Source organism: Lampris incognitus, chromosome 9, assembly GCF_029633865.1.
Source record: "Lampris incognitus isolate fLamInc1 chromosome 9, fLamInc1.hap2, whole genome shotgun sequence".
In the NCBI taxonomy this organism is placed as follows: domain Eukaryota; kingdom Metazoa; phylum Chordata; class Actinopteri; order Lampriformes; family Lampridae; genus Lampris; species Lampris incognitus.
The window spans coordinates 34617424-34638555 of record NC_079219.1 but is presented as its reverse complement, the minus strand read 5'-3'; the positions used below and the strand labels follow the sequence as shown (position 1 = coordinate 34638555).

Genomic DNA, 21132 nt, shown 5'->3' with positions numbered 1-21132 from the left:
CTCTGCTATAAAATTACAATTTCAAGAGTAGGGTTAATCACAGTCACAGCTTGAAATCATCTCAGTAGCTACAATAAAACATTTCCCATGGCTGAGCTATGTTTTCTTACCATTGTTTTATGAATGAATTGTCAATCAGCAGAGCAGCCATTCACCTTCATTCATTTTACATCATGAAAACTGTGATGGTTAAACACATTTGAAGTCTTTTAATAAGGGCTTTGAAATTATGATAGCCTGATCTCTGTCATTTCATAGCAGACTTGGTCGCTTTTGTGCAAGGGAAAACGTTTTATTAGGTAGAATTTTTAGCTTGAGTGCTGCATATTAACAACTTTTTCCCCCCCATATTTCCTATTCAGTTGACTTGGGCGCTGTGCAAAAGTCTTATAATGACAGGAAAAGCACTGGTTTTTCTGTCCGTGTGTGTGTATTTGCCTTCTCCCGGTCGGCGAAAAAAGGGCTGGTTTGTCGCCACCGGAGAAGGGGAGATTCGCACGCCTGGCGGGGATCTGCACTCGACTGAGTGCACTCCTCTAGTCATGCTTGGTTCTCTAATGTGCACCTTTCATTTGAACCAAAGGGAAATGCTAAATGTCCTCCCCCTACAAATCACTTGGGGGTCATGTTTTTTCCTCTTGTAAAAATATGGGTGTGTCTCTTGCCCAAGGGCTAGTAGTAGTAGTGATACCAGAATGCGGCCCACCTCTCTCCTGGGATTTCCAAGAGTGTATGAAACATATTCTCTTGATGTGATGAAGCTTTGATAAGCATGTGGTGTGGTCTTGGCAGTTTGCTAAAGTGAAGTTTCACAACTTAAGACCAATGCAGAGATCCTAGAGGATTGTCAACGTAATGTTGAAATGAAGCCAGTTTAGAATATTTCATGTTTCACATTGATAGCCTTCTACTGGTTGTAATGTATTTTAGATAGCTTGCCAAAGGATGATTAATATATGGCTTAAAGTTGAAGGTGTAATTGATTAGAATTGACATCTTGTGTTGAAGTGTGTTCTTGTTTGAATCCTTCCATTCAACTTGCACAGATGTGGCAGTCATGGAATATCCATTTCATTGCACGTACTGAACATTTCTGCTCTGCTCCAAGATGAAGTTGTTTTGAAGGCTCAAATTTTGCTCTTTAGCATCCCAATGCAGATGAGCCTTGTAACGTGAGAAAGAAATGCTTACATTTCCTACTCTCGTACATGTGTTGCTGTTTACCCCAGTTACTACAAAATTAAGGATGACTAATAAGAAGACTCCAGTTCATAGCTGGTTATTGAATTGATCTTCAAATGGAAAAACATAGTTAACTCTCAGACGTGGCTCTCCAGACTTTGGCCTGATGTAAATCATGCTTGGGCCAGGACATTCAGCAATAAATGTGACTTGTGCAAGTTAATTGTTCTGGAAGTCTGTCCTCTATACAGAGAGAGACAGAGAGAGAGAGAGACAGAGGGAGAGAGAGAAGTAACTCTGGAAGCTGCATGGAGTTGGTCAGGTGTATCTTTTTAATGCGCCGAATGCTTCCCTCAGTTCCGTTTGGCTCCCGTATATTCCCGTCCTCCTCTCATATCTTTCCTGTCAATGCGTGTCTGGATGCGTCTGACTCCAGAGAGTCCAGCTGTTTGTGCCCTCCCAAGTAGTGTTTCAACGTTTTATGACTGCTATTTGCACCTTGTTGGGCGTACTATGTAATCTGATGACTCTGGCTATTTAGAAAAGGCACTTGTGTGACCTAATCTCTTAATTTAGTGGCTTCCAAACACATTTGGAGGAAGTAGCAGAGGTACTGTATGTTCTTTTGTCTAATGCAAGAAAAGTTTAATGACCATAGCATTTACAGGTGGTGGGCACTGTTGTGAAATATATTGAGGAACGGTGAAGTGCAGAAAGAGAGAGTGCATGAAAAATTGTACTCTCTATAAAGTAATGGCATCTTAAATTTCATATATAGACTGTTGACAACATGATATTTAGTAGTTGTTGTCTGTTGGTCTGCAAATAGTGCGGTGTTGCCAAATTAAAATAGCACCCTGTAAATGGAGACACGTTACCAACCGCCTTTTATTTTAACCATGCTACACTCATCACATTGAAGCAGTGTGTGTATATAAGTGTTTTCAGTGGAAATCAATAATGCACCTGATGGCCTTGAAAATGGTTGTTTTACCAAAAGTCTTTAGCTACTAAGTATTGAAATAATTGCCGCTGTGGGAAGATGGCTGCATGAATTCACATTTACAGCAGCCTCACCCAGTACCGGTGTGGGAAGACAGCGGCGTGAACTTATGTTTGCGGCGGCCTCACCCAGTACCGTCCATGCAACGTCTTTGTCCACATCTGCGTCTAGGTTTGTGTTTTCGTTTGATGGCTGGGGGAGCTGGCGCTGGATGGGCTGGGAGAGCTTACTCTGCTGTGTCCTGTGGGCCCGGGGACCACAGCCCTTCCTGGAGCTGTGTCCAAGGAGGAAACACCGCGGGCAGTCTGACAGGATGTGGAAGCGGGGCAGGCTAAGCTAACTGCTAGCTCACGCAGACCGAAAGTTCCGATAACACCAAGGACAGTCTGGTAGCGGCCTCACCTAGTATTGACTGTGTTTTTGGTGTCATCGTGTGGAGTGTGGGGAGGTGTGTCGAAGGTATCTGTCTGGGAGAGCTGGCGTTGGATCGGCTGGTGGAGCCTGGTCTGCCGCGTCCGGTGGGCCCAGGGACCATTGCTATGCACGGAGCTGCACCCGAGGAGGAAACACTGAAGGTGGTCTGACAAGACATGGAAGCGGGGCAGGCTAAGCTAACTGCTAGCCCATGCAGACCGGCAGTCCGACAGTCATCCTGGCATTCGCTCTCTTGGACATTCATTCATTCATCCATTAATTATCAGACCCGCTTATCCTGCTCTCAGGGTCGCGGGGATGTTGGAGCCTATCCCAGCAGTCATTGGGTGGCAGGCGGGGAGACGCCCAGGACAGGCCATCAGGCCATCACACAGGGCTGACATAAACACACACACACACACACACACACACACACACACACACACACACACACACACACACACACACACACACACACACACACACACACACACACACATTCATACCTAGGGGCAATTTAGTATGGCCGATTCACCTGACCTACATGTCTTTGGACTGTGGGAGGAAACCGGACCCCCGGAGGAAACCCACACAGACACAGGGAGAATATTCAAACTCAACACAGAGGACAATCCGGGATGACCCCCAGGGTTGGACTACCCCGGGGCTCAAACCCAGAACCTTCTTGCTGTGAGGTGACCGTGCTAACCACCGCGCCACCATGCTGCCCTTTTTTTTGTTTTGGATATGTTGGATATATGTTATTGTAGTTTTTTTTTTTGTAGTTTCAATATGTGTGTTCTTGTAGTTTGGATGTGTTTTTTTCTTTGTGTTGCACTGCTGTGGGCTGGGGGAAACAATATTTCATTTTATTTCATGTGTGCAGGCATATGGAATGAAATGACAAATAAATGTTCCTGATTCCTGATATTGTCTGCTTTGTCTTAAAGTCCACCATGCATACTAGCCATTATCTGACACATTTGAAGTCACACAGAACCCACCAGCACAAATATCTCACTACGTATAACAGCCACATCTGGATTGAAGGAGAACCTCTTTGTCCTTAGTAGAGGGACATGAAGACAGAAATTATCAATAGATCAAAGTGCTGCTGATGGGTCTTACGGGGAAATAGGCCAGCCGGAGTGACAGCAGACCAGGAGGAGAGGAAATGGAAGCATGTGATGAATATCACATGTGGTTTTTATTCCACTGCAAAAAAAAAAAAATACCCATCTTTACAAATATTTCAACCTAGCGTTGCGCAACAAAGGCTTATTTTTAAGAAATCAAGTCACAAATCTGGAGCGATCTCAATTCACTTAATTCATTTCAAAACTTTACCACATTCACCCGACAATAAAGTAAATCCCTCCATTGCTATCAAGATAATTACACTCTGTTTACATAATTTCATGAAACACAATTTTTTTGCATCACAAATTAATTTAATTATGTTTTTTTTCTTGTATCAAGAAAAATTGGATTTTATGACTTAACACAAGCTAAAACCATACACCAGGGCAAGCGTCTTTTGCAGTGTCTTATGAATCTGCCAATGCAAGACATACCAGCGGCTCATTTGTGATTATATTTCCCACCTCTGAGTGCTTAAAGAAGTCCCACATCTCTCTGAGCACTACATTTTTTTAAAGGCATACAGCAAGTGTTTCTAGCCCTGTTTTTGCACCAGTTGATCTTATGATGCTGCAACCTCAGCTCTTGATCTTCTAATCAAAAGCTGTGCCTCCAAAAAATAATCCGGAATCAGGAACAATTTATTTGTCATTTCATTTCATGTATGGAGGTACATGAAATAAAACGACATATCGTTTCCCCCAGCCCACAGCAGTGCAACACAGACAAAAACACATATCCAAAAGCTACAAGAACTTGAACAACACACATACTAACACATATATCTAAACTAACACATATATCCAAAGTAAAAAAAAAAAATCACTGTCCAAGGGAATGAATGCCAGCCAGGATGACTGTCGGAGCTGCTGGTCTGTATTGGCTAGCAGTTAGCTTAGCCGGTCCTGCTTCTGTGTCCTGTCAGACTGCCCAAGGACCATGGTCCTGCTCCGGGCAGGGCCGATGTCTTTGGGCCCACTGGACGCAGCAGACCTGGCTCCCCCAGCCGATCCAATGCCAGCTCTCCCAGCCAGACACCCTCGACACACCTCCCTGCATTCCACACGACGACACCAAAAACACCACAGTCAATGCCAGGCGAGACCGCTGCCAGACCACCCTCAGTGTTATCAGAACTGCCAGTCTGCATGGGCTAGCAGTTAGCTTAGCCTGCCCTGCTTCCACGTCCTCTCGGACTGTATACAGTTACTGTAGAGTATTTAATATGCTTATTGGGCTCATGAAGGAACCGGCATTATCAGTGCTGAATGCAGTCTTGCCACCCTGTTTGTCTCCAGTCAACATGAGCAGCCACTGATGGTCCAACCCTGAGAGGAATTGATGAATTCTGCAGTAGCAGCAATTTTATAATTATTGCCACTGAATAGTTTTACTGCTGGGGAACTGCCTGTGGCATTTTGAATATCAAAGCGTGAAGATATAAACAACAGTGAAAGCAAAGTCATGGATAGATATAATTATGGCCCCGAGGGTCAGCGGCATGCAGTTTAAAATAAACCTAGTGTGAGTAATGCAGTTCGAGCTATCTTCACAGTTAAATAGCCTATACTGCCCATTCAAGGCTCTTGTATAAATTTGACTGTTTGCTGTATGACCCTTTTTAGCATGCCAGCTCCCTGACCACTCCTTAGTATATGTCAGAACCTGACAGTGTTTATTAAAAGTAATTAAGCATTATGGCTGGTAACATATTGACTCTGGGTGTGAATCTTTTGTTTGTCACTTTCCATTATGGGCCTTTTCTTTCCCCCATCTCTCTCCCCTCTCATTTTACTGCCGTACATGAGCTAACCAAGAATAAACCCCCTGAATGGGGAAAAAAAAAGGAAAATCCCTAATCATCCCTATCAGCCATCCATCCGCCTCCCATCCACCCAACATGAACAGCTCCATCGTCGGGGTGGAGATTCCAAATCTAGATGTCTCACTTTATTTTATGATCACATGCCACGCGTTTTCCCTGAACAGCTTCTTTAGTTTCATACTACTGCCCTTCCCCCAGACCAAATCAATACATAGCGTGCTGAAGTTTGACAGCCGCACAGTTCAGGTCAGAGGCTGCATCGTGACTTGGAACCAAATTATGACAATCGTCTGTGATTACACTGCGCTGGGGCGAGTGCCATATGGATGACAGGAACACGCAGTGGTTGTCACAAGTGATTGTAGCCAATGATCCTGGCCGGGGTTCCCGGCAGGGATTATTTCTTGACCGTTGGCAGGCGAGTCAGAGGGTGGAAATGGCCTTGCAAGCAAAGGCCCCTGTGATTCTCTTTTTCGCTGTATTTCTTTCCTTCAATTTCTCTCTCCCTCTCTTTGTTTCTAGCTATGTCTCTCTCTCCCTCTCTCTCGCTTGCTCTCTCTCTAGCTCTCTCTGATGCTCTCTCTCTCTCGCTTGCTCTCTCTCTAGCTCTCTCTGATGCTCTCTCTCTCGTGCTCTCTCTCACTCTCTCGCTCCCTCTCTCATGCTCTCTCTCTCTCTATCTATCTAGCGCTCTCAGTCTCTAAGACAGATCAGAGTGTTATATCACAGTCAATCAGCTATAATCAATTCTGAGTTGAGTTAGACTCAACGTTGTATCGGATGACAGGGAAGGCCAAAGATTTGTACAGATTTAAACAGCGGATAGACACTGATGCAGAGGGTTTGCTGATGCAGCAACACTCCCATGCTGTTTTGGGGGCTAAATAGACTCGGCCACATAGGCCCACTGAAGAACTGAAGAATCCATTGCTCATTTTACAAGGGCCCTAAAGGATTGTAATCTTCTGTATAAGTAGCGGGCCAAAAAATGTGTTTCCGACTGTAAATATGTCTCCAAATACTTCACCGTTTGATCTTTTGTCTGTGAAACACTAGTTACTGTAGAGTGGGAAACGATCATTATCTGACACGAAACCACCTGTAAACAAATAACTTCTCTCCACCGCCTCATGATAAGAGTGTAACGCTCAACAGGGGGATTCGGTCTCGTGGTTCCCACATTGCCACCCGCACCTTGATTACTACTGTTAAAATGGCATTCTGTGCCTCGGGTCAGGTCCAGTGAAGAATTGTGTGGAAAATTGGTATTCTGTTATATTCTTGCTGCTGATGTTTCTGTTCCAGTGTTTTCTAATGTTTTCACGGGAGAGCACAAAGCGCACCAGCCTCCGCAGTGCTAATGAAAGTTAAATGGAGTATAAATACCTGACGAGAGACATTTACAACAGCTATCCACTGTCAGTCTGTTCACGTGGTCTGATCGCACCAGGTGGTGAAAGCCGTAATCGCTGCGGTCATTGCGGTCAAAGCCTACAGGTCACCTTGCATGTCGCTTGCATGTTCAAGGTTCAGCATTTTCAAATTTAGTGCTTAACACAGTTGCAGTCTTTTCCAAGAACTCTTTTCCACTCGCTTCCTGATTTTTTGGTCGATAGTTTGGCGGAGGAAACAGTCTGGGTTAGTTAGTGGTGATGAAATGTGGAAAATTAGAGCCGAGGCTCATTATAGAAAAATCAAACACATCACCATTACAGCCCTGTTTTGGCAAGACTGACTGATCAGAGCTGCAGACACACCCACACTGGCACACACACATGCTCACACACACACACACACATGACCTACAAATATACACATTGACACAAACTCCTGCACAGATGCATGCACACGGATACACACGTGCGCACAGACACATGCACATGTGCACACACACAAACACACAGGCAGATATGCTCATGAATGATTTCTTTGTGTCCTTGACTCTCTTTTTCTTTTGCAAACATTTTCCTTGCACATCACACACACACACACACACACACACACACACACACACACACACACACACACATACACACGAGCCTAGGTTCCTCCACTGCCACTGTGGCAGTTTCTGATAATGCAAGGTCTGTAGTGACAAAGGACCTCATACTCAACTTAGCGCTCAGAGTAAAAAAGGGAGGCTGCAGTCAATTAAACATGTTTTAGGGAAACCACCATTACTGCCAAGCACAGTTGCAGTCCCAGCACTTTGTTCCAATTGACTGTCAACACAGATGTGGTGCATATTTAGCAAGAGTGAGAGAGACACAGAGAGAGAGACAGAGACACAGCAAGAGAGAGAGAGAGGAGAATAGTGAAGACCAGGAAAGAGAAAAAGAAGGAGAAAGATAAAAAATGAGGGGTAAATTTATTGGGGATTGAACACTCCAATATTTGGGAATGATTCAAAGGAGGAGAGAGAGGGATGGAGACCGCAGTCAGACAGCGACATGCTGGCAGACAGACAGGCGGAGATAGAACGTGGAGTGACCTGAAGAGAACCTTGGTTGGACCTATGGGGATTTAAAATGTGTTCCCCCTTCACTTATCCCCGCTAATGTAGAGCAGAAGACACTGGTGTATAAGGAGTCACCACAAACCAAATACTGTATGTTCCTCCACCAAAGCAATTTTAGTTGTACAAATTGTTTTAGAGATTGTGAAATATCCTCCTCCAATTGTCTTTTTAGATCAAGGATGCCCAAACTTGTGTATACATAGTCTGTCAGTAAAATGTTATGTTATGTTTACTTATTCATCACAAATAAGAGAGATGCCCCCCCTTTAAAGCCCACCCCCAAACCACCCTCTCTATTTCAAACAACTCAACCTCTGTCTCATTGCCTAAACCTATTTAGATTTAGCTGAGATAAGGTCTGACCCTGAACAGCAAAGCAGATGTTGAACATGAAAAAACACAGCCGGTAATTGAGCCAGTTTTTTTGGGGGGGGAGGGGGGATTTGGGGTGGGGGGGGTCAGTTAGCGGTGACCTAAGAGTTCAATCCTGACTAATTGCTGACAGAGACAGATTGGGAGACTAAATGAATAGCCTCAGAGGGATGTTGTTTTGTCCTTCTGTGAGGTATGACCATTGTGTTTTTGCCTTATTGTTCTTTTGCAACCCTGCCGGGTCTCTGCAACGGGAGGGATGGCGTAGAGTGTCAGAGGTGTTATACATCTTCACCCATTTATCCTGCACACAAAAGCCCAGTTCGTGGAATTTAGAAGGACAGCGGGTATAGCAAAGCACTTACAGGATTATACTTAAATTTAACTTAGACATATGACTTGTGTAGTCACTGTAGCTTGTAATTTAATAATAATAGAAATAAACATTTTAAGATATTAGACCTTTACAGAGCTTAAAGACATTTTACAAAATAATAGAGTAGATACCACTAGATGAAAGGTTAAAAGATAAGAAAACAGTAAAAGAGGGGTGTCCGGGTAGCATAGTGGTCTATTAATCGCCAGTTCGAACCCCCGCGTTACGTCCGGTCGGGCATCCCTACAGACACAATTGGCCTTGTCTGCGGGTGGGAAGCCGAATGTGGGTATGTGTCCTGGTCACTGCCCTAGCGCCTCCTCTGGATGGTCTCGGGGTGCCTGTTCAGGGGGGAGGGGGAACTGGGGTGAATAGCGTGATCCTCCGACGTGCTACATCCCCCTGGCAAAACTCTTCACTGTCAGGTGAAAAGAAGCGGCTGGCGACACCACATGTATCGGAGGAGGCATGTGGTAGTCTGCAGCTTTCCCCGGATCAGCAGGGGGGTGGAACAGCGACCAGGACGGCTTGGAAAATAGGGTAACTGGCCAAGTACAATTGGGGAGAGAGAGAGAGAAAAAAAGCCACAAAAAAAAGAAAAGAAAGAAAACAGTAAAAGAATGGGACAAAAGGGAGGCAGAAATCAAAAACAGCAGCATTAGACTGCATTTATGCATTTTTCAATAGCTATGTTGAATGTTTGTACAGATTTTGGCTGCTGTGAATATATTTTAATGTTGGTCCTGGGCTGAAGGAGGATAAACTGCTGTGAAGCTAACAGTACTTTCTGACTTTTTTTCTCTCTAGTCAGGTTTAATCCGAACACAGGATGCGGACTACTTCCTGCGACCCGTGTCCCCGAGCCTGGCCCGGAGACAGAACTTCACCGGACCCTCCAGTCATCAGCCACACATACTCTACAGGAGTAACACAGAGACCCAAGCACACCAGAAAGGACACGGGCCTCGTAGACTGTATAAGAGGTCTACTGAGACACTGACCGACTCAACACACATTCTCAACAACAGATCCACCCGCTCACAGTCACACCCGACCCACAACACGGCAGTTGAAGGTCAGCGAAGGAGCCGTCCACAGATGCGTCATCATCCCGACAACGACGACAACAACCAGAGTGACCTGGTACAACACCACAGCAATGGCCATCACCACCACAACAGTCAACATGACAATGACTACAAGCACGGGGAGAAGCAGAAGCAGCACTTTTGCGGCAAACGGAAGAAATGTATGTAAGGGAAATCTTTCATTCTAATGAATCTCTAATGTGCTATGCTTTTTGATGTACTTTGACTCATTCCTGCAAAATGCATACCCACACACTCCCACGTTTTAGAAAATGCATTTACGCATCCCTTTCCTATACAGGTAGTTTGGAAAACAGCTTAATGGGGCCATTAGCCACAATTGTTTTGTTTGTTTTCCACTTCCAGTATACAGTTGATATAAATGGTAGAAAAGACAGAAAAAAATCTTGTGAGATTCTTGCATGATGCTTAGAATCAATCTGGAGGGGGCGTCTGGGTAGCGTAGCGGTCTATTCCGTTGCCTACAAACACGAGGATCACTGGTTCGAATCCCCGTGTTACCTCTGGCTTGGTCGGGCGTTCCTAGAAACACAATTAGCCGTGTCTGCGGGTGAGAAGCTGGATATGGGTATGTGTCCTTCCTGGTCACTGCACTAGTGCCTCCTCTGGTCGGTCGGGGCACATGTTCAGCGGGAGGGGGAACTGGGAGGAATAGCGTGATCCTGCCACGCGCTACGTCCCACTGCCGAAACTCCTCACTGTCAGGTGAAAAGAAGCGGCTGGTGACTCCACATGTATCGGAGGAGGCATGTGGTAGTCTGCAGCCCTCCCCGGATCAGCAGAGGGGGTGGAGCAGTGACTGGGACAGCTCGAAAGAGGGGTGTTATTGGCCAGATACAATTGGGGAGAAAAAAAAGGGGGGTGGGTAGAATCCATCTGGATGATTCTCGTTATCCTCATTATTGGGTTTAGGTTATTTCAGGTACCCTGACTTTGATATTCCTATTGATATTATTTCTGTGTTGAGCCAGAATACGTATTAGTTGCTTGTTATTGTGTCCTTGTTTCTAGTATTGAGACCATCATTTGTATTATGGAGTTATGGTAAAATTGATTTATAACTTTGGATGATTTGGTACCCCAGAGACATGAGAGCAGTACATGCTCCATTACATGATGTTTTCACATCATTTTATGGCAAATGAATGCGGAGTATTATGCTATTCTCAATGGGCGCTGCAGAGGTTTGGTGCAACATTTGAGTACCCAAATGTTCAGCACCTACTGTATTTATGTCCAGTAATAACAGCACAAGGTGTTTTGCTTATCAACACCGTGTGGAGCAACACGTGCTGTGCCAACATCTGCGTGTACATAATACGTCATTAACTTATGTGTGAAAAATGAACACAAGATCTGCATTTTCCATGGAGAACGCAGGATTTAAAAACGTTCAGCGTCAACTCTGTTGTTAATCTGATATAAACAGGCTGGTTCTGTTGGTTTCAAAGGGAAGTTTTCTGTTGTCACAGTGCCCAGCGATAAATGTTCCGAAGGATTTATCTCAACTCCACTTAAATCCCGAGTGACCTTTTGTCGCAAATTGACCTAACAGTCGAGGAAGGTTTCAAGGGAGGAAAAAAAAATTAGTTCCTTTCACATGGTGACAAATATATGCTCTCAGAGATTGCTGTCAAGATGCGTCGACAATTTTTTTTTTTTTGGTCGACCTCGTCGGTGACTTGAACTGTAAAAGATTTGCAGAGTTTTAAGGGGAAGTGTTTTACGTTCGTCTGACAGTGACAAACGTTTTGCTGTTAAGAAATTATCTCGAGATCTGAGGATTAGTTATTGTCTTCGGTGTCCCAAGGGGTCCGGGGTCATTTCAAAGAGAAATGCGGGGCAGTACCACTACCATTACACCGCAAGGACCCCAGCTGTCTGCCCCCTGTGAAAACACACCGATGTTTACATTCCCATAAGATGACATCAGTGAACACCTGTGCCGCCTTTTAGCCAAAAAGGCACTTTGGTCACTCACCTGCTTTCCGGCTGTATAAGCAAACTTTCTAGCTTGTCGACTTTATCGCGAGGAGGCGGGTAGAGGTGAAAGTTTATGATAACCTTAAAATGTGTAAATGGAGATAAAAAGGGGAAGAGCTTGTGAGAACGCGACTGATGTTTTACTTTGGTTGGTTTGTGCTGTTGACCTCAGGACATAGTGTATGTGAATACATTTTGATGAGAAAGTCTGTCTCCCCCCCCCCCCCCCCCAGTGAAGGCTCAATTTCAAACAGGGTTAAAAACAGGACAAAGCTGGGTATTTGATGTTAAGATTAAGTCCTTGTGTTTGTCTAAGGCACATGTTGATTTGTACCTTGTGAAAGAGTTAAAACTTACACTGGGATTTTTATCAATGCGGTTTACTTTCACAAAAGTTGGTCTTACCTTAACCAGGAATCATGTAGATTTTCTTTTTCCCGAAAAAAAAAAAGTTACAATCCAGGTTAATTATTGGGCACTACTAAACCAAGTACACGGAAAGAATGGGGACATAGAAATTAATTATTTCCTCTCTAGTAAAGGAATAATCAGATTATTTATGTCTTCTATTAGCTAGGTTTGGGTTACAGTCGTATATGAATCAGCAACACTTTATTTGTCGTTAGGGTTATATCGTTTCCCACAGCAGTGTAACACATATCCAAAAACTACAAGAACACACATATCCAAACTAACACATACGTATATCCAAACTAAAAAAAAAAAAATCACTGTCCAAGGGAACAAACGCCAGCCAGGTTGACTGTCAGAACTGCCGGTCTGCATGGGCTAGCAGTTAGCTTAGCCTGCCCCGCTTATGCGTCCTTTCAGCCCGCCCTCGGTTTTTCCTCTTTGGGTGCAGCTCCAGAAGTGACTCAGAGACCACTATGCACAGGACGTTCTCACTCTAAGGCCGTCACTTGGCCTTCAACTAACTGGTGCATTTGACATATTGTTTTACTTCCACTGAGCATGTGTTTGACATTGCAGTTGGCACTCATACGCCTCACATCAGATAGTTTTCCTCTACATTTGTAGCAGAATGCTGTATCTTCCCATCTAAGAAGTAACTTGTGACATCACACCATGAACCTAACTTTTTAATTAACCTACCAGACTATATATATATATATATATATATATATATATATATATATATATATATATATACATATATAATATATATATATATATATATATATAAATTGAGAATTTCACCTGCACTTTTTTGGTTGCCAGAAGAGTTGTTAGATAAATGGAAAAATGTTTTTTACACAATTACTAAATGTAAGTCAGTCGGCAGTAGAACTTTCTCACTCACCAAGCCCTCATTGCCAGTTGGCTAATGGCTATAGCACATTGCTAGCCTTGCATGTCACACAATCCGTTTTTGTTTGAATCATAGTGCTGAAGAGTTGAATTTTTGTCACATTTTTACTACACAACTTGCATCTGATGATCCCACCGTTTTTCTTTTCTGAATGGCACTGATTCTGGCAAGCATTTTTGTTTAATTTCTGTCAAATTCGCCTATTTTGATTTGAATGGAGACACATTTTGACTTTTTTGGGGGGGGGGGTTGGGTCAAATTTGTCTGTTTAATGCTTACAACGTGGTCGGTCTAAGATGGTAAAGGGATACATTCTGTGCTGCACAATTTAATTTTAATCATGTCAGAGAGATCATATCTTTGTGTTTATCTAAACCCCTCCTTTATCTTTGTCCAACTCCCCTTCCAGACATGCCCAAGCCTCCGAATGAGGACCTCTTCATTTTTCCAGATGAGTACAAGTTCATTCCAAGAAACAAAAGGGCTGTGCTCATGAAGAACCAAGCTAACCAGAAGCTCAACGTGGAGACGCTGGTGGTGGTGGATAAGAAGATGATGGAGAACCATGGCCATGAGAACATCACCACATATGTTCTCACAGTGCTCAATATGGTGAGTGACACCTCGTTTGTTAGATACCACATGCACTGGTAAGGGACAACACATCACCCGTATAGATAGACTGCACTTTTTACTGGAGTTGGCTCCATGGCTCTATCATCATTATCTTGCTTTTGACCAAATGTTTTTTTAAGCATAACATTTCTGCTCTTTCAGACAATATATAGTGTAGAGAAATGGGAAAAAAATGGGAGAGAAGGGGGATTATTTGATGTAGACAGGAAAACACATTTAAATCTACAGTGTAGAAACTTGTGTGCACCTAAAGCCCACTGACCCACTAAGATATAAGAAAGGGAAAATTTGAAGAGCTTGTAAAAGAAGAACGTGACTACTTTTCATTTTTGTTCAGCTGAGGCTTTCAGTCCATTATTCACTGCGTGCAATTCAATGCAAAACTAAGGATTGTTGTATTACACTAGTAGGCCACTGGTGGAAATTTTCCATTTGAGCTCCCAATTACATAGCCCATCCTAATACTACGTCTTGTCAACAGTAGCCAATTTACCATTTTATTTATTTGTTTTTCCATGGAAAGAAGACTGAGTGCACATGCTCATTTCCAGCAATGACTGTTTGTAATTTGCTTACTTGTGCACATTGATACATTGGAGCTGTCCTGTAATACCACAGTTTTCTACTGGATGTTACCAGGAAACTCGAGCTTGAGCACTTGGAGGATACAGTAAGTGTCTTTCTCATGGACACTCAAGCAGTCGCTCTTGAGGGGGGAGAGTATTTACTCATTCACTCCCCTCACCTGCCAGACAGACGACTTGAATCATCAACCTTCTGATCACAACCCTGTTTCTCTAACCTTTAGACTACTGCTGCTCTCCCATAGGGGGGTTTCACCTCCTCCAGTATGTGAAAGAGAGCTTTGAAATCTATAGCAGTTACACCAATACCTCAGTGAGGTCATCACCACAACAATCTGTCTCCTCCTGTCCCTCTCAGCTGATCTCTCAGCATATCACATCACACTTGTTTGGCTACTTAGTGACTGAGTGACAAATCCAAAGATAATCCTTCTATTTTGAAAACATGGTTCCCCCGATTAGAGACCAGGTTGGAGCAGTCAGAGACCGTCTAATACAGTATGAAGTTTCACAGACAGACCTGCCCACCCCCACCCCCTGGGTCTTAGAGAGATTGGGGTTCAGATAACCCAAATCTGAAGATTAACTGACGATACTGTATGGACGGCTGACTGCACTTTTCTTCTCAAACAAATTCTCTGTGGGAAATATAGAGGAAATTGCCGTAATGCACCATACCTGTTGTTTCTGGAAATGCAAATCCCATCATACAGTATCGCTATCGTAACCACATTCAGCTCACTTGAGGAAAATGACTGCACACATACACACACTACCCCTAAACCCCAGACTTTTTAAACTACTAGAACAATTTTTAAGCTCCATATTCTTTCAAGATAAATACCCAATATGAATGCATTGCATATATTAGTATGTCTGTTAAGAAACAACTGACACTAGAATTAACATTTTAACAACTTTAATACAATTTTACAAACAATTTAAAATCGCCGCTGTCCAACGCCTGTAAATACTGCAGCGCCTCGGTGTTAGTCATGATACGTCTGAAATGGCGTCTGTACCCAGACATGTTGGAAATTATCAAAAATCAATTTTAGACTATTACTCTGCACTGGAGAGTGCTGGTGTGTTTCTAGGACAGAGCAATGAACTTCGCAAAGGAAATGACGCGACCAATACACGTCATAAATAGTGACATGACGCGCACGATGACGCGCAAATTACGAGCGGCCATTTTGAAGGCTCATGGTCATTTTAGGTAGATCTTATCATAACTTTTTTTGTGCAATTGATCTAAAACTCATTTTAATGCAAATATATGCAAATTTAGGAGCATTCAGGGAATGGCAGGTCCGTATCTTCTTTTTTTTCACAAAGTTATTACACTTTGAAAATCCAAAACAGTCAAACTGACTGGCTTGGTCGTTCTAGTGGAGGAAGAGTTCAATTGCTAGTGCTATATTATCCTGATAAGTTATTTGAACAGATGTTTAATTATTGTCAAGGTCAATGGGAGACACGGACAGAACTTGAAGATGCCCTAAACAGAAATGTGTAGTGGTAACATGCTTTATTTTAAAAGGCAATTACAGACAAATGAAAGTACTATGTATATGGTAGATACAGCAGACGATGGTGGAAATGTTTCTGTGCATGTCTTACAGGTCTCCAGTCTCTTCAAGGATGGGACGATAGGGGGAAACATCAACATAGTGATAGTGGGTCTTGTGCTTTTGGATGAAGAGCAGGTAAGTGAGTCAAAGCCCATCATGTGATGCTGTGGGTAATCCTCATGTTTCCCTGTCAGCTTCGCTATTACTTCATTTTTGAATGTCGTGAATATTTGAAATGACAGTCGATCAAATTTGCAATGCCAAATATAAAGAGATGAGATCTCTGCAAACTGGAAGAACAAAGTTGTCATCAGAAACAGTATTCAAAAGTTTTTACCCGCCCTGGTCACTTTTGCTAAACGATAAATTTGTGTATTTGTTGATTTGTATCACAGCAACGTTTGCTGTCCTGCTTTCAGAATACCCATATGTTGGCTATTATTTATCCGTTGTTGGTTTGTTGGTAAAATTAGCCCTTAGTGGGTGTCCGGGTAGCGTGGCAGTCTATGCCATTACCTACCAACACGGGGAGCTCCGGTTGAAATCCCCGTGTTACCTCCAGCTTGGTCGGGCATCCCCACAGACACAATTGGCTGTGTCTGTTGGTGGGAAGCCAGATGTGGGTGTGTGTCCTGGTCGCTGCATTAGCGCCTCCTCTGGTCGGTCACGGCGCCTGTTCAGGGGGGAGGGGAAACTGGGGGGAATAGCATGATCCTCCCACGTGCTACGTCCCCCTGGTGAAACTCCTCACTGTCAGGTGAAATGAAGTGGCTGGCGACTCCACATGTATCTGAGGAGGCATGTGGTAGTCTGCAGCCCTCCTGGATCGGCAGAGGGGGTGGAGCAGTGACCAGGACGGCTCAGAAGAGTGGGGTAATTGGCCAAGTACAATTGGGGAGAAAAAAAAAGGGGGGGGGACAAAAAAACTAGCCCTTAGTTCCAGTTACTTAAAAACTTGAAATCTCTCTTAAAGATACTTATAGGGCTCTTGCTCTCTAGGGTCTCCTAAAATTACTATTTCACAGCGATACTTTAATGACGGTGCATACGTTCCCTTGGAGCTTTGCCAGATTTGGTGGGGAAATTCACAGAGCGAGAGAGAGAGAACGACAGCAAGTTGGAAAGTGAGGGAGGGAGAGAGAGAGAAAAAAGAGATGGCACATCAGTACAGTCGGGTGGCTGAGGATAAAGCTGTTCCAGCCACTTGTGTGTGGCTTTAATGGGATTCAGTCTTACCCAAGAGGCCGTCATCTGGGATGGCATGCCAAAAAATGTCCCATTATCCCTGTGTCTTTCTACCAAGACATGTTTAAGCCCAGTTTGATCTGTGGGTCTGGTCAACAGTCTATGCCACCTAAGAAAGTAGATTACTCCTGATGAAAGTAGCTAATTATATTCTGAAGCCTGTCACACCTCCACATTCCTCGCTCCGAAATGAACCTCATCACCAGTTCATCTCGTTCTTTTGAGTGCCTATGTGTGTTTATCGGTGTTTGCCAAAGAAATCTTGAAATAGAAACAGAGAATATGAACAAAAGAACAAAATAGAAAGCATAGAAACTTGGCAGTGTATGCATTCACTTCATAAACGAATTTGTAGTGCTTGGCATTGAACTGTGACTACGGCACAAGACGAATGCAAACGGTTTGAGGATGTGCTAAACTATAGTGTAAGTGTGTTAGAGAACGCACTATTGAAGTGTTCTGCTGAAAAGTACCAGTTATCCTTCCCTCCTCGACCTGTCAGCGGTGGTACAACGTGTAGGCTTTTAGACGAGATTGACGTGTGAGCCTTTGTGAGCCACAGCGACCCAGAGACCCCTCCTCAGCATCGACACCTTTACCTCCACTTTTTCAGACACATGCACCACCATGTTTCAGCCCTTATGAAGAAGACACACAATCTGATCATGTACGCTCGATCCATTTTGCATCCACTCCACTGCAGCTTGGGACTTACACTTGTTTCATTGGAAGCCATACAACACAACAACAACAACAACATCAACAAAAAAACAACACAAGCATTATTTTTTATAATTGTGTATTTTATATCTTATATAATTTTATATTTTTTATATTTTATATTTGATTATTTTATATAATTTTTATATTACACAACACAAAAAAATAAAACTCACACAAGCCATTTCTCATTAGTATCTCCCTCTATTTAAACCCTTTAATCCATCTCCCCTTTTTAGGATGGATTGGTGATCAGCAAATGCACACAGTACTAATCATCACAATCTTCATTGCTCTTTATCGCTCTCGTCACTCCTCCCTCTCTCTCTCTCTCTCTCTCTCTCTCTCTCTCTCTCTCTCTCTCTCTCTCTCTCTCTCTCTCTCTCTCTCTCGCTGTCTCTCTATTCCTCTTCTTCCTCTCTCTCTCTCTTACTCTCTTTCTCTCTTCCTCTTCTTCCGCTCTCTCTTGCTCTCTCTCTCTCATACCCTTTCTCTCTTCCTCTTCCTCCTTTCTCTCTCTCAAATTCAAATTCAGATAGCTTTATTTGCATGATGTAACGATGTACATATTGCCAAAGCAAGCGTCCAAACATTGAAAAAAGCCAAGCATTAATTGGAAAACACCATTGAAAACAAACACACTACAGCAGAGAAACATAGTACAGCAAAGAAACATAATACAAAACAAAAGAACATACTGTCATCAAATATGGCAGCAACAATGTGTGTCAGGTGACAGTCCCTCACTTTATGGCAGGCAGCAACATAGTCTGCTGCTAACTTACAGCTCTTTGGGTCTTTCCCCTAGTAGGACTGGTAGTTTTTCTTCAACTGATAGGTTTAGAAAATCTTTTGTTATTAGTTGGAATTGTTTAAAATGTGTTTCTCTAAGATGTTTATATTTTTCACATTTGGTGAGGAAGTGTAGCTCTGTTTCAGCCTCACTGAGGGTGCAGTGACAGCACAGCCTTTGCTCTGCAGGGAGCAGGTCTTCCTGTGTCTCCCCTTTTCAATAGTGAGGCTGTGCTCAGTCAGTCTGTACTTTGTCAAGGTTCTTTTTAGTTGTTGATCAGTCACCATGCTCAAATAATCTGCTATGGTGTACTGTCCATTTAGAGCCCAATAGCACTGCATTTTGCTCTGTGTTTTTGTTTTTGTTTGCCAATGGGTGATGTAGTTTTAACTTTTGTCATTTGATTGAGTGTGATTGGTGATGTGTTCTGTTCCTGAGGTGTGTTAATAGAGCAGGTTTGTGCTCTCAGCCTCAGGACCAGTTGAGTAAGGGGGTTCCTATTACTATTCAGCTCTTGGCATTGCAGGGCTTGGTGATGATACAAGAAGGGGTCATTTAGTTTTAGATGTGTCCAAAAGTTAATTGCTCTTTTTTTGTATTCTAGTATTAGTGGGTACTGGCCTGATTCTGCCCTGCATGCATAGTTTGTAGCTTTCCTCTGGACATGTGGGAGAATCTTACAGAACTCTGCATGCAAGGTCTCAGTGGGGTGTTTATCCCATTGAGTAAAGTCTTGTTTTGTAAGTGGACCCCACACTTCACTGTCATGGAGTGCAATTGGTTCAATAATACACTCAATTAATTTTAACCAAATTCTAACTGATATTTCTGTTTGTATATTTTTTTTTGATGCCGTAGAAAGCCCAGCATGCTTTCCCTCTCATCTCATGAACTGCTCCATTAAAATGTCCAGTTGAATTTAGTTTTAATCCTAGATAGGTGTAGTATGTGCAGTACTCTACATGTTTGTACCAATTGAGAATTTAGGTAGAACCTCCTGAGATCTGGATCTTTTTTGGAATCACTATTTTGGTCTTTTTGGGGTTTACTGTCAGGGCCCAGGTCTAACAGTAATGTTCTAGCAGATCTGGGCTCTGCTGTAGGCCATCTGCTGTGGGGGACAGCAGAACCAAGTCATCTGCAAAGAGTAGGCATTTTACCTCCTGATTGTGAAGACTGAGGACTTTTCTAGTATAGTAGCCAATTCATTAATGTTGCTATTGAAGAGTGCAGGGCTGAGGTTACAGCCCTGATGGACACCTCGACCTTGGGTAAAGAATTCTGTTCCTTTTTTTGCCAATTTTTACACTGCACATATTGCCAGAATACATTGATTTAATAATATCATATGTTTTACCCCCTACACCACTCTCAATAACTTTGTAGAACAGTCCTGCATGCCAAATAGAATCAAAAGCTTTTTGGAAGTCAATAAAACAGGCATACATTTTGGTTTTATTTTGTGCTATATGTTTATCAATTAGGGTATGTAGGGTGTAAATATGATCGGTTGTGTGGTGTTTTGATATAAATCCAATTTGGCTTTTGCTCAAGACATTGTGCTTGGTAAGAAAGTTCAGAAGTCTGGCATTCATGATACTACAGAAAACCTTCCCCAGATTACTGTTCACACAGATGCCTTGGTAATTATTAGGATCAAATTTGTCTCCGCTTTTATAGACTGGAGTTATAAGTCCATGATTCCAGATGCCAGAAAATAGCCTATACCAAGAACTGAATTGAATAGTTTTAATATAGCCAATGGGAATTTCTTGTTCATGTTTTTTTAGTATTTCATTCAAGATGCCATCAGGTCCACAAACTTTTTTAGATTTGAGGGCCTGCAGTTTCTTAAGGAGTCCCTGCTCAATAATTGGGGAGTCTAATGGATTCTGTTTGTCTTTTATAGCTAGCTCCAATTTAGTCAACTTCTCATGAATTTGGGATTGCTCTGTGTTTACATCAATTTGAGCAGTGTGGTATAGTGTTTCTGTGTCTCTCTCTTACAGGACGGCTTGGTGATCAACCACCATGCAGACCAGACACTGAACAGCTTCTGCCAGTGGCAGTCTGGTCTGGGAGGAAGAGAGGGCAGGAGACATGACCACGCCATCCTTCTCACAGGCCTTGACATTTGCTCCTGGAAGAACGAGCCCTGTGACACACTGGGTACATCTCTGTCTTTTCTTGTCTGTCTCTACACCCCCGTAAATGTGGTGACACTTTGCAGTCACACATCCACAAGTATAATTTGGGACAACTCATTTTGTATCAGTTTTCAGCACACAATGCACTAAATATATCAGTGGCCAATATGCTGGACTGATA

General features: G+C 43.1%; 1 protein-coding gene across 1 annotated transcript in view; it reads left to right on the top strand.

The window, feature by feature from the left end:
- LOC130117781 (A disintegrin and metalloproteinase with thrombospondin motifs 16) overlaps positions 1 to 21132 on the top strand; it is a 115023-nt gene that overhangs the window by 16724 nt on the left and 77167 nt on the right. Inside the window, exons 4-7 of the mRNA XM_056286003.1 lie at positions 9638 to 10079; positions 13662 to 13864; positions 16098 to 16181; positions 20814 to 20973. Coding sequence (XP_056141978.1) covers positions 9638 to 10079; positions 13662 to 13864; positions 16098 to 16181; positions 20814 to 20973 — 889 coding nt within the window. The remainder of the gene's footprint in view (positions 1 to 9637; positions 10080 to 13661; positions 13865 to 16097; positions 16182 to 20813; positions 20974 to 21132) is intronic.